The sequence below is a fragment of the Sinocyclocheilus anshuiensis genome, unplaced genomic scaffold (genome assembly GCF_001515605.1).
Source record: "Sinocyclocheilus anshuiensis isolate Anshui unplaced genomic scaffold, SAMN03320099.WGS_v1.1 scaffold907, whole genome shotgun sequence".
NCBI classification, from domain to species: Eukaryota; Metazoa; Chordata; class Actinopteri; order Cypriniformes; family Cyprinidae; genus Sinocyclocheilus; species Sinocyclocheilus anshuiensis.
This window is the reverse complement of record NW_015546133.1, coordinates 1,101,128-1,115,047: the sequence shown is the minus strand read 5'-3', so window position 1 is coordinate 1,115,047 and position 13,920 is coordinate 1,101,128. Positions and strand designations below refer to the sequence as shown.

At 36.5% G+C, this 13,920-nt stretch overlaps 2 protein-coding genes across 3 annotated transcripts in view; both read left to right on the top strand.

Moving 5' to 3' along the window:
* LOC107701129 (T-complex protein 1 subunit theta) overlaps positions 1 to 1,228 on the top strand; it is a 7,310-nt gene extending 6,082 nt beyond the window's left edge. Inside the window, exon 15 of one of the 2 annotated variants that reach the window (XM_016503069.1) lies at positions 995 to 1,228. In XM_016503069.1, the coding sequence (XP_016358555.1) occupies positions 995 to 1,066 (72 nt within the window). In that variant the 3' untranslated portion in view covers positions 1,067 to 1,228. The remainder of the gene's footprint in view (positions 1 to 994) is intronic. The other variant, XM_016503068.1, reaches the window with a different exon arrangement.
* A 1,125-nt stretch (positions 1,229 to 2,353) lies between these two features.
* LOC107701128 (transmembrane protein 135-like) lies at positions 2,354 to 11,356 on the top strand. The gene is made up of 15 exons (XM_016503067.1): positions 2,354 to 2,558; positions 3,983 to 4,110; positions 4,501 to 4,593; positions 6,264 to 6,297; positions 6,508 to 6,573; positions 7,114 to 7,160; positions 7,396 to 7,437; positions 7,590 to 7,757; positions 8,705 to 8,774; positions 9,021 to 9,188; positions 9,348 to 9,411; positions 9,494 to 9,570; positions 10,195 to 10,293; positions 10,641 to 10,708; positions 10,795 to 11,356. Exons 1-15 carry the CDS (start codon positions 2,418 to 2,420, stop codon positions 10,925 to 10,927), a joined length of 1,398 nt encoding a protein of 465 aa, XP_016358553.1. The 5' UTR covers positions 2,354 to 2,417; the 3' UTR covers positions 10,928 to 11,356.
* The last annotated feature ends 2,564 nt before the right edge of the window (positions 11,357 to 13,920 follow it).

Below are 13,920 nucleotides of genomic sequence, written 5' to 3'. Positions count from 1 at the left end.
GTTCATCTTCGGAACACAATTTAAGATTACTTTTGATGAAATCTGAGGGCTCTGTGACCCTCCCATAGACAGCAAGGTAACTACCACGTTCAAGGTCCAGAAAAGTCGTTATTTTTGTTTTCTTTGCGCAAAAAAGTATTCTCGTAAATTCGTAACTTTACAGTTGAACCACTGATGTCACACTTTGTCGATCATCTTGGTACTTTTCTGGACCTTGAATGTGGTAGTTACCTTGCTGTCTATGGGAGGGTCAGAGAGCCCTCAGATTTCATCAAAAATATCTTAAATTGTGTTCCGAAGATGAACGAAGGTCTTACGGGTTTAGAACAACACGAGGGGGAGTAATTCATGACAGAATTTTCATTTTTGGGTGAACTAACCCTTTTAGTTTGCATTAAAAGTGTAAAGTGTCATCATTTACTCACCCTCAAGTTGTTCCAAACCTGATGGAGTTTTTTTTCTTCTGTTGAACAAAAATATATTTTGAAGAATGTTTTGAACCAAACAGTAGCTGGTAGCCATTGACTTCCATAGAATGGGAAAAAAAATACTATGGAAGTCAGCCTCTACCAGCAACTGTTTGGTTACCAACATTCTTCAAAATATCATCTTTTTGTTCAACAGAGGAAAGAAATTCATACAGGTTTGGATCAACATGAGGGTGAGTTAATGATGACAATTTTCATTTTTGGTTGAACTATCCCTTTAAAACATTGATAAATATTAATTCTGATGGTTTTGATACTTTTTAATTAGAGGTAATGAGTATGATGGTTGTCTCCTAAACCTACTAAGATTAAGATCTAGTTTTCTTCACAAGCTCTCTAACTTATTTCATTCTCTGTGACATTTTGAATGTCATCAGGGTTTTTGGCACAATTTACTTGCATGCCGCATGCATTAAAAGCACTTTTTTTCTCACAGGATATTGCACTGCATACAACTGACTGTCTTTTACTCTAAGCGTCTGATAATGTGTGCTTCTCTCCCACAGATTATAATGGCCAAGCCGGCTGGTGGACCCAAAGCTCCTCAAGGAAAGAAGGACTGGGATGAGGATGAATGATGTCACTAACCTGTGTGTCTCCCTGTCACCGTCTTAGCTTTTCAAGTGTTGTGTATTTAATATCTAGCCCCCATTCTTTTTGTATTATTAGAAGCCATCCACATTAACAATGAGTGGCTCTGAGCTCTTATTCTGGTCCCAATAAAGGCACTTGAGCTGTCAGCATCTTTGTCATTTATTTTAAATAATGCTTGAACAACAAAATGCAGCGTAATTGTTACAGTTTGACATTCTTGAAAACGTATTAAACTTGCTTGTTGAACTCTGAGTTACAACATTTAGGCACACACTGACAGATTATCTCAAAGCCACTTAAAGAATGGCTTTTATGGAATATAACTGCAATTTTCCTTCCAGAAAATCTGTGTAATTACAGTAGCTAAATTTGCAGCTATTATTTATGTAGTTACATCAACATGACAGTGTATTGTAGTGATGGGAATCCTTGCAGCAGCATTTTTCTGTAGATGTTATTGGATTATCGTTGTACTAAGTTCATTCACCCCTTTCTTACCCAAAATGACATACTGAGATCAATGAAGTGTTGACAACCATTTTGTTCTTGCAGTAGTTTTAGTAATATTACAGAGAGAGCATCCACATAAAGAGGATGTGTACTTTACACCATCGCCCTCTGCTGTTGTTTTTGGAGCACTTCACTTCAGCTCCAATATCTACAGATTATTTGAATGAAAAATACATTTGTAAATCATGGGTGGTTAGTGTAGGTCGGATTACATAATATAAATATATATAAAATTTAATTCGTTTTATATTTTACGTCAGATAGATAGATATATTTGCTAGCTATTAATATTTTGTCTGTTTATTAACCAAGTCGAATTGTAGCAATGCATAAAATGTAATTTACGTTTTGTTTTATGACTTTGGTTTATATTTTTTATTATGTGTATATATATATAGAGAGAGAGAGAGGTGTATTTGTTAAATGTTACAGGGATGCCAATATGTGTCTGTCTTTGTGTTTATGCAAGATGAATTTCAACAGAATGCGCACACTAATAATAGCAATGCATAGAAGTTCATTTACATTGTATTTTATGACATTGGTTTATATTTTAAAGCCAACGTCATTCGAAAACTCCCATCTACAAATAAAATAAATATTTTGTATATTCAATGTGAGGATTTTTATTATTTCAGTAGCTGAATTATTAATATTAGAATGAATGATTATATAATCTATAAAGGAATCTATTTACTGTGGAAACAATAACTGGCAGTTACGGCAGGGTTGTTAATCCTAATATCCATTATCTGCCCTCCCCGGGAGCGCGCTTGTTGCAAGAAACCGTGGACGCGCGCTCCCGCGGTGCGGTGCTGCTTAAACATGGCTGCTCTCAGCAAGTCCATACCGCATAGCTGCTATGAGTTAGGACACACTTGGAGTCCCTCATGTACGACCTCCACCCTGCAGGTGACAGCCGGCGCTCTGGAGGTCTCCTTCAAGATATATGCTCCTCTGTATCTGGTGAGTGTTTCAGCGCGGATCTATCCGTTCATTCACCGGGCAAGGGCGCAGTTAACCTGGCAGCTACATCAGAGTCCTGCAGGACGATGCGAGGCCCGTAATAGTTGCTAAGTTATTTAGAAATAAACATACAGACGTGGGTCTCAACCCGTCATGTTTTACATTTACTAGCATTCAAAGTAAAAACAAAATGTCGTTAGACTGATGACACGGTCAGCTAAGCGATAGAGAGCTGCTGGTTGATAGTGATAAAACTGTCCAATGACACTGCGCAACTTTTTAAGCACTTTTGCTTTTTGTTTCGTTCTTTTGAATAATGTTGTGAATTAAAATTATGCGTGTCGCACTTAATTTGATGATAAACTGCCTGGTTTGTCTATTAGATTTGCACAGTCATTCTCATTAAACCGAAAGTCTTTACCATTGCTCGTAACCGAAGCTTGTTTGGTAACGTAGCAGATTTAAGTTGAGATGCTTTATTTAACTGGTATTTCCACTGGCTCGCATTAAATAGTTATGTCGGATTCGTGAACAAATCTGTTTTTTTTTTTCAGTGAACCGATTTAAACGATTCGTTCACTGAATGGTTTGACCTCATTAAACTGGTCATTAGCAATGTTTCGTTCTTGAATGAACTGTTAATTTCAGTCTGAACTATTTTTATATTGTTTTCTTTTTGTATTGATTTATTATATTGATATATTTTATAGGCTGTTGAAACTGTTTAAATGTTTTTATTTTAGACATATCCCATTCATAATGATCAAATCTAGAACTGAGCGAGCGGAGTAGAAAATATGAGGTTAACTGAACTTTTGACTGAACATTGATGAAAAGTCCTTTTTATAGCATAAGTATTACAAAAATATATAGAAATGTGTGGAACTTTTTGAACCAGTTCTGTTCAGAAGAACCAAATTTAAGTGCAGAAACCTTCTGGTTATGAGCCCTGAGCTTTAGCCACTATTCCACTTAACCTCAAGTTGTTGGCTAAATGCCACTTTAGTAAATTTATTCATCAGAATAAGAGAATGTTATCTTGTATTTATTTGCCTGTGATGACTTAGTATAACTGGCCGTCAGTCTTTATAGATCTGACAGAGGGATCATCATTGTCAACTTTGGATGTGTCATTAGCTTCCATTACAAAACTGCAGCTCAAAGTTGTGCAACAGCTGAAATGTTTTGTTGTAGAATTGGCATTCGATTTAGTTTTGCAGAAACTATGGCTCAGTCTATCATTAGACAGTAGGTCAGTGGTATTTGGGTGACAAACCATAGAGCGCTACCTACAGAAACCTATGTGTTGCTTGAGTTACAGCCAATGTCATTTTGTAACACAGAGAAAAACTAATGCACTGAGAGCTTGAGTAAAGTCAGAAATGGATTTCCCTAACACGCAATTGAATTTTTCTGAGTTCCAGATTGCAGCCATTTTAAGAAGGAGGAAAAAGGATTATTACAAGAAAAGGCTGCTTCCCGAGATCCTGCAGTCCACGTCTTTCCTGACTGCAAATGGAGGCCTCTACATTGCGTTTTTCTGCATTCTCCGGTAATCTGAACAAAATTCTGCTAACGAGCAATTCTTGGAAACATTTGCCATCCCATGTGTGCAGCTGTTCGAACACGAGCAACCTTTGAATCCCTGTCCTTATCAGCCGCTTAAAGTCTACGTACATATCTGTCCAAATAGGATTGTAAAGACCTTTGACACATCAAATACATTATGTACAGGGATTTATGTCTGGCGTTCCGCATGACCGGTCCACTCACCTAATTTGTGAATTAATTATTTGGATTATTTATTATTTTATTCCCTTCTAAATGAAACAAATATTCAACCGTAATATTGTCCTCAGTTGAAAGCACGTCCATTAGCTTATAATTATAAATGACCAGCTAGCCTTTCCATTGTTTCCTCTCTTTTTCCTCTGTTACTCAGGAAGCTGTTGGGGCGTTTCTACTCCTGGTCAGCTGGGTTTGGGGCGGCACTGCCAGCCTCATACATCGCCATACTAATAGAGCGGAAAAGCAGGTTAGCCCTGACATTTCATCACAGATTTCCTTTGGCCTTTCTTTTATACAAATTTTATACAAATTATCCAAAGTTTAAACCAAATTTACACTGAACTTGCATAGGGAAATGTACTCTAATGGAAAAGAGTTAAAGGTGCTGTATGTAAGTTTTTGACTCTACTAAAGCATAAAAATACCATAATATGTTTGCAGATATTTAAGAAACATGCTAAGTTAACATATTTGTTTATCTGAAAAACAATGCTACAGTCAGTTATTCTCCTATGAAAATATGCGTTCCAGGCCGGAATGTCTGTCTCTGTTTTGGTTTGTGAAACCCACCCACTGCCAGTTTACCCAATTGTATTTCGGCACCCCGGGTTGCCAGTTGGCGGGAAACACAGCGTGTTTAATTTCAGTCATGGAAGCTGGCAAACGAAAGTGTTTGTGTCGTCAAGCTGGCAACCTGCGTGTGCATCAAGCCTGAGGAGGAGGGACCTGGTGAAAAAAACCCTCTCCAATATTTTGAATTTGGACTGTAATACCTAGTTCAACCACTCGGTGTCAATCCTACATATAGCACCTTTAAGGCCCATTCACACCAAGAATGATAATTAGAACAATAACCAGTGTTGGGGGTAACTCATTACAAGTAACGCGAGTTACGTAATCAGATTACTTTTTTCAAGTAACTAGTAAAGTAACGCATTACTTTTTAATTTTCAAGAGAATATCTGAGTTACTTTTTCAAATAAGTAACGCAAGTTACTTTTTTTTTTTCAATTTATTGATTGACAGCTCTTCTGTCCCCATGTTGAGAGAAATCCGAATATGTTGCTGTAGATCTAAAATATATATGAATATGCATTAATTCATCTCACTCACACAAAAAAAAACAGATTCAGTATTCCTCAAAATGAATAAAAATAATGCAACTCAGAATATGACGCAAACCTGCCATAATTAAATGTTAAACAACACAAATATCCTTTATGTATTTAATCCCATTCTATTAAGCAATGTCTTTGCTTCTGACCTTCGATGATTCAGTTCAACCATACTAATAAGCAAAAATCATTCTAAACAAACAAGCAAGCCCTGTCCAGATTTTAAAAGTAACGCAAAAGTAACGTAACGCATTACTTTCCATAAAAAGTAACTAAGTAACGTAATTAGTAACTTTTTTATGGAGTAACGCAATATTGTAATGCATTACTTTTAAAAGTAACTTTCCCCAACACTGACAATAACTATATTCACGTCCACACCAACAGAAGGTTACGTTCGGTTTATTGTAGGCATGCGCTACAGTTTTGTCATCTGCCACTTTTAATGCTCAAGCTCTTCAGTCGGGTAGATTCTGATTGGCTAACGAGTACGAGTACGAGTACAGGAGACCAGTATCGGGCCCGATACCGATACGCATCCCTACTGTCAATGTTTATATCGTTCATCAGCTGAAAAAAAAACGCTCTGAATGTGATTTCTATTATGTTGTTCCTCTGTGTTGTCATTGTTATAGCTGCTGTGTGGACTTCACAGTTAACATGAATTAGAACAATTGTTAAAATTATGTTGTTATAGTTTCCATCCTTGCTGTGCATACAGTGAACAAGTAGGCTAATAGTGCAAAATGATGTTGCAAAACCTCAATTAGTTCTTATATAATTTGTCTTTCTTCTCATTCAGGAGAGGACTCCTAACAATTTACATGGCGAACCTGGTAAGACGATTCAGCATTGCTTCTTTTCAGTTCCGCTGCATTATTTCTTGACAGTTCTTTCATAGTTGCATGACCATTTCCTGGCAGTAGTCAGCATCACATCTGTTATCCGTCACTTATGTTACTTTTTCTGGAAAGCTGTGATCAAAACAGTCTATTTCAAGGAAACCTCGGGTGATTTTGATCTAAAGTGCTCTGTGTCATTTCCAGGCAACGGAGACGATTTTCCGGATGGCTGTCACAAGGGGTCTTGTTAAGCCTATGAAACACGGAGAGGTACGTTACAGTTCATGCTTGGGGTTAGGGTAAGATTTTTTTTTCTTCTTTAAAAAAAAAAAAAAAAATTAATACTTTTATTCTGCAAGTAGGCATTACATTGATAACAAGTAACAGTAAAGACATTTATAATGTTAAAAAAGGTTTCTATTTCAAATAAATGCTCTTCTTTTGAACTTTTCATTCATCAAAGAATCCTGAAAAAGTGTATCATGGTTTCAAAATATGAAGCAGCACAACTGTTTTCATAATGTTTTAAATTGTGATATTTCATATTACTGTTTTTACTGTATTTTATATCAAATAAATGCACCTTTTTTGTGCATAAGAGACTTCTTTCGAAAACAAAAAAAAATCATACTGAACCCAAACCAAGGTTAGTGTATCTGGACCTTATTACATCATGCACTGAGATCATTTAGTGCTAATGATGCAACCCCACTTTACATACTTGCAAAAGCATTATTACTTTGAACTAACCTTGACCTGATCATAAAGTTTCATGTGATGTCTGTCTCATAATTTCCACTTTTTTTCCAGGTTCTTCTCTTCTGCTTGACTGCATCTCTCTACATGTTTTTCTTCAGGTCAGTTGGTCAGGTTACTGCCTCTCAATCCTGGTCCTGGAGGACGCCAGCCCTGGTTATCTTATTTCTTCAACACATCAAGTTCTCATTAGTAGAGGCTCCTCCGAGACTTGCTGAGGTCCTCCAGGAGCAGAATTGAGATGGACAGGCACACTCTTCAGAACAAATAAAAACCTAGTTGTTCAATTACAAACATTGACCCTTTTAACTTTCCAATTTCTGGTTTTATCTTCAGATGTAAAGATGGACTGAATGGCTTTGCATTCTCTGCCTTGAAGTAAGTTTATTTATTGATTTACATGAATTTATGTAGTTCTTAAATTCCCAAGGATTTGTCATTAATCCTTAAGGCCCTAGGAAACACCCTGTTCGGAGCATAATCAACTCGTGTCAGACTGTTAAAGGAGATTATGTGTCTGGCTGCGGCAGATTTATAGTTGGCAAGGAGGAGATCCCAACACACCCTTGTCTGGCTGAGCACGTGTACGAACAGGGTTCGGAGAGAGACGCACAGCCACCGGATGAGAGACTGGAGCACACGCCTGCCTCCAGGGGGAGCTGCATCAGAGCATTTACACGCAAACTCCTAGACTCTATGTGAGTGAGCGAACTATACCTATGAAACACACACATACATATATATTTATATAAGACTATGGTATTTTTGACAGAAAATTTTATTCTATCCAAAACCACCCAAAAAATTCTTATAGAATTATACATGTTAAGTTTTTATTTTTTAGGACTTTCAAAGTATGAAAAATGTTAATAATAATAATTGTAACTATTAATTTTTATTAAATGTGTGAGAACAATGTTATTTTACACAGTAATAAATACAATTTAAAACCAAATCTCCACATATATTTGGGAGGAAATTATATACTAAACTACACAACACTTATTAAAAAGTTTAATCAAAGTTTAGGTTGATAGGATTTAAAAAAAATATATATTTTTGAAAGTAAAAACAGTAATATTGTGAAGTATTACTACAGTTATAAATACATTTTTTTTCTATTTTATTATATTTTGAAATGTAATTTATTTCTATGATGGCAAAGATGAATTTTCAGCATCATTACTCCACTCTGCAGTGTCCTTCAGAAATCCTTCTAATATGCTGATTTGCTGCTCAAGAAACATTTCTTATTATCAGTGCTAAAAACAACTGTGCTTCTTAATATTTTTATGGAAACAGTAATAGTTTTTCAGGATTTTTTGATTAATAGTGTTCAAAAGAATAGCATTTATTCGAAATAGAAATCATTTGTCATATTATAAATGTCTTTAGTGTCACTTTAATTTCAATGTAATCTATATAAAGTTTCCTTGCGGAGTAAAAGTATTAATTTCTTTAAAAGAATTGTGACCCCAAATGTATACAACAATAGTAGGTAAAAATGGTGTTTGACTTTCATTTGACACTTGGAGTTCATTTACGGTCCTGCTTGTTTAACATTCAGCTTCATTTTCATGCATCAATGTTCCCCTGCCTCATAACACATTGTTTGCATTCATTGTGTGTGTGTTGTCCCCTTTAGATGCAAACATGGACCCAGGCATAGATGTTGCAAACACTATCAAGACAACTGCATCTCCTACTGTGTTAAAGTAAGAGTCTGAGACCTCCTAACCTGCTGTCTTTCAAACCACTCATCTGTTTGTTCTGAGCGTTTGTGTTTGAATGGGAGAGAGACCGAATGTGTGTGCATAAACGTGTTGCGTGTATCTGGGTTAAAGGCTCTGTCGATATAGGAGTGCCCTTTGCTCACTAACAGAAAGTTGATGTGAAGTTGTGAGATGTTTTCTGGAGAGCAGCTTCTGAGATGCTTTGTTTGTGGCTTTGTGTTTTTGAAGGGTTTCATCCGAATGTTCAGCGTGGGTTACCTCATTCAATGCTGTTTGAAGGTTCCATCAGTATTCAGACAGGCCTTTACAAAACCCTCTCGACTGCTCTGGCTGCTCTACAACAAAGAAAACTTCCAGCTAGGAGCTTTCTTGGGATCTTTTGTCAGTATATACAAGGTACTAAATCTCCACTAAGATCCAGTGCTGTTTTTTTCTATGAGATAGCAAGTTCCTCTGAAGCTTTTAGGGGGTTTTGTTTTCTTCACCCTTCTCAGTAACGTTTTTTTCAGTTGTGAAATTTGTCTCTCTCCATCTCACTTCCATTTTATGAAAAAGGGCACAAGCTGTTTACTGAGATGGATGCGTAACCTGGACGACGAGCTCCATGCTCTCATAGCAGGTAAAGAGTGTTTTGAACTCTTTTCCCTTTGCACAGCCATTAGAGGTTCTCAAATCACCGTTTTCTACATTTATCTTTTCAGGTTTTCTTGCTGGCACCTCAATGTTCTTTTACAAGAGCACCTCCATCTCCATGTACCTCTTCTCCAAACTGGTGGAGGTAATGATTATCTGGCTTTGTAGTGATTTCAAATGAGTAGGGCTTGCTTCTCAATGATTTCTCTGGTGTCTCAGAGAATTGTGAATAGACCAAATTTAAAGAGTTCCCCAAAAATGTAAATTCTTTAATCAGTACTTATCATAATTTCTTCATTCAATAACACTAGACCTGTGAAGATGCAAAACTGACAAAAAGCAGAATGAATGTATTTATATAAAACAAATTAGAAGTTTAAAACGAGGATTTGTAAAGAAAAATGTCAGAGGATTTCGATATAAGCCAAGAGGAGACTGGTTTTCCTTTGCTAAACAAAGGAAACTTTGCTTCCTTTGTGCCTATAAACAAAACTTGGTTCTCACGAGACTAGCATATTCTCCCTCATTCACTGCTATTATAAAGCTCGGAAGAGCCAGGACATTTTTTAATATAACTCTGATTGTATTAGTCTGAAAGAAGGAAGTCATATACACCTAGGATGGCTTGAGGGTGAGTAAATCATGGTGTAAAGGTTCAATAAATATTCTGATTTCAAAAAGATTTTCTGTACGGGTTGCAATATAAAATGTATAAACATAATATATGTGTATGTATAGTCTACTAATAATCTATTGACTGTCTTTTTAGACTATGTATTTCAAAGGGATCGAGGCAGGCAGGTTTCCGTACTTCCCTCACGCTGACACAGTAATCTATGCCATCTCCACTGCCATCTGTTTTCAAGCGGTAAGTTTAAAATGTTTTTAAAATCTACCAAACTAAAAGCATCTTCTGCATACCAAGGACACTTTTACACCAAGGGAAAATACAAACCACATTAAAATGCAGAAGCCGTTTGTGCCAGTGTGACTTATTGATGACTCGGTCATGAACTGATTGAGGATCAAGCCACGTGTGTTTTTAATTTAACGAAAGACAGCACAAGCACACTTTAAAAGCCAAACAAAAATAAGTTTGTCAGGTTTTAAATTATAAGGAATAGTTTTGCTGTGCAAAATTAAGACCTGAACATGCTAGAAACATGCTCATAGGTGAATGATTTTGTTTAATATGTCCTGGGTGGATCTTATCAGGCGGTTATGGAAGTGCAAAATCTGAGACCATCGTACTGGAAGTTTCTACTGCGGTTGACGAAGGGCAGGTGTGTATTAGTGGAAAATATGATTGATAAGTCTCATTATGCATATGAATCCTTAAACACATCAAGTTATTGATTTCTCTGTCCAGGTTTGCTCTGATGAACAGAAAAGTGCTTGATGTTTTTGGGACCGAGGCTTCCAAACACTTTGGTGACTTCACGCCTAAACTTGACCCCAGATACGTGCTGTGTCCCATCGACATGGACGTGCAGCTGGGCTGACAGGCCCGTGGGTATCTGCGAAATGTCTTCCCATAGACCAACAATGACACAAAGGCACGAAAAGCTCTTGCACACGATCTCTCTCCTATATTCTCTCGCCCTGGCGCTCTATGTCATTAAATGTGAAGTGAAAGTGTGAAGTGCGTATATGTTTACGTTGATGTAGATCTGAAACATTTTGCAATGTAATTACCGCAGGCAAGATGTGACCTCTATGTACTGTACACACGATATCAGCTTCGGTTTGTCTGAAGATGATCTGAAATTCATAGGATAATGATTGCTTATTGGATTTTCAAAGACAGAATGACATAGCAGGAATGTGTTCATGCTAACTCAGCTATTCCTGGACTGCTTGGGATCTGACCTGCGATCTCTGTATTTCATAGTCCGCAGCATTAACTAATCAGCTTTGAGACTATAAAATGTGTTTTAAATTTTTTTTGTTTGTTTGTTTTAGGTAGGAAAGTACAGAGACAGATTTTTACAGCACAGTCAGGCACCTCAGAAGGATATGCTGGATTATTTTTGGTCATTGTCATTTTAAATCCTACCAAAAATGATCAAATCAGTAATTAACTGTCTGCCATAGTCAGGATATGCGGGTTAAGCCATGTAAAAGGACCTTACTGACATCAGGGTTGTGTATGATCTCTTTTTTGTCTTTAGTGTGCTCTGCGTTCTTGTTCAGATAGGAATATATTGAGACCTTCTCATAAGTACAGGTTTTTATGGAAAGTTATTAGTACAGAATTTAACATTTATTACCCACCTATTATTGCAGATTTAATAGTCACAGATATTCTTTCAGGAGAGAAAAGCAGATTAAACCAATCTTAATGGACTTTCACCTTCACTTTCAGTAGGAGAGCTTTTTTTTTTAAATGATCAATAACAATATAAAGAAAAATCTGACAATATAATCAAAGTGTTGCTGTGTATTTGAAATGTAATTTATGTAAAAAGAAAGAAACCCTTATGTCTTCGATGTCTGTATAAAAGCAAAAGCTTTATATTAAACACATTCTGAAGAAATAAGGTTCTAAGAGTGTTTTATTTAATTACATCTCGCATTACGACAATGTAATTGTGACCCTTTTTAAAATTTTATTTTTAATTTTTTTTATAACTAAACTTTTTATAGTGCCTTTTTCTTGTACAACATTTTGACATTTTGTCCCTCCTACATTTTGTTTTGGGTTGAATTGACAGTTTGACAGAGATGCTATTTAGATGAGTGATACATTGCAAATGTTACTGATTTGTGTAAATGTCCACTGGAGGGCGATGTTATACTGTTTAAATCGCAGTTCATCCACTATTTCAATCCATCAGTGCTCTAAATAGTTTACAAACAATAAGAGTGCTTATTTCCATGTAAACAGAGCTCAGAATAGCATTATCTTTACTACGTGTAGTACACCTGCATTTGTGTTCTGTTTAAATGCTTAATACCGAATCTTTGTTTATATGCATCCAAAAATACAGACTTTTTAAAACGTATATTTGAATCGCATCTTAATGTATATGGCCTTAGAGGATAATATTCTGTAAGTGTCCAACGAGGAGAGGCTTTTCTCATTGTTGCCCTTCGTATTCAGTTCACATGATCCTGACGCAGCACAAACTGTCCGCGAAATAGTTACAAATGGCTTTGTCTTGTCCTCTCACTCTCTCATTGTCTTCGTCTGCAGAGAAGCCTTTGTGTGTGAAATGTTTCTCAGACTTTACCTTTCTGTTCAGTCTCCGTCCCTCGGAGAGATATAGACTCTCAGTCCTGAGAGGATCTGCTCATGCCTGCGTACAAGGGAGTGAACAATGATTCATTCGAACTGGCAGAGAAGTGAAATCTCAGAGCCGCCCAAAAAAAGATACTTGACCTCCAAAGTACATTTATTCGTTTGCCAGACTTTCAAACTCGCAGTGCATTTAAAGAGCATATTTTTTTCAGTATGTGTTTTGGAATCGAGCCCATGACTTTGACGTTGCTGACGTCATCAGCTGAGTTAGGTATAGAAATAAAATTACATACACTGAGAAATGAATTCCATTTCTAGATCCATTGGAAAAGCTCTAGCTGATGATGGAAAAGGAGTAGAATTAAATGTGAGATGCTTTTAAGACTGCCCTTGCTGCTTCTCCAAGGAGAAATATTCAGTTGTTTTTTAACCGCAGAAACAGACTTCATCTGAAGGACAGATATCCAGATATCCGTTTATTGTTGTTGTTGTTGTTATAAGTTAAATTAATTAAATAAAAAATTTAATTGAGTAAGGGAATACAGAAAAAGAAAGACAATTATAAATAATTGTATTTTAAAATACGAGAGTGAATGTGTGCAGAATAAACGGAAAATGCTTCTTGTCTTATTCAGTTATAGCCTACCTGAATAACGCAAATGATCCTATATTTTCCATTCAAAACGGCGAAATTTGACAAAATGTCCAGTAGTTTGCATTACAGGATATTACTGCTTGTCATTTTACACTTCTATCATAAAACAGTTGTCAAATATGAGCTACTTTCATCTTTCCTCACAAGCGTCGTGCTGGATTCATAATCGGCTTCTGCGAACACTAAAGCCCGCCATCTTTGATTTGCTTGGCCATCCCAGTCATTTTGACATTGATGAGTGCTGTAAGACATCTGAGACAGAGCAGCCTAAACATTTAACTTTTAAAACGTTGTCGTAAACAACAAACAGGGCATCAATATCAAATATAATAAGCGACAATTTGCCCATTTCTAATTATTGAGGACTCATCCCCCTAAATGTCTTTTGTGGTCTAATTTCATCTGATGGGAAAACCATATTTAATTGTGCCAGTATTTTTACAATGACCTTCAGCTTATATCACATGGTAGATGTAGCAAACTTTCTCTTGATCCACATCCTTCATGCTGAGATTTCCCGCAGGGCCTTTAAAAATAACTGGTTGATCTAGAAGTTTCAGTGAGCACTTTTCAGGTGCTGGCCAATCAATCATTTTCAG

Excerpts from the sequence above, each read along its gene's own strand:
- LOC107701128 (XM_016503067.1), top strand. The coding sequence starts at position 2,418 with ATGGCTGCTCTCAGCAAGTCCATACCGCATAGCTGCTATGAGTTAGGA. Across the intron at positions 4,111-4,500 it reads GCGTTTTTCTGCATTCTCCG|GAAGCTGTTGGGGCGTTTCT; the intron begins GTAATCTGAACA and ends TCTGTTACTCAG. Across the intron at positions 9,412-9,493 it reads GCTCCATGCTCTCATAGCAG|GTTTTCTTGCTGGCACCTCA; the intron begins GTAAAGAGTGTT and ends TTATCTTTTCAG.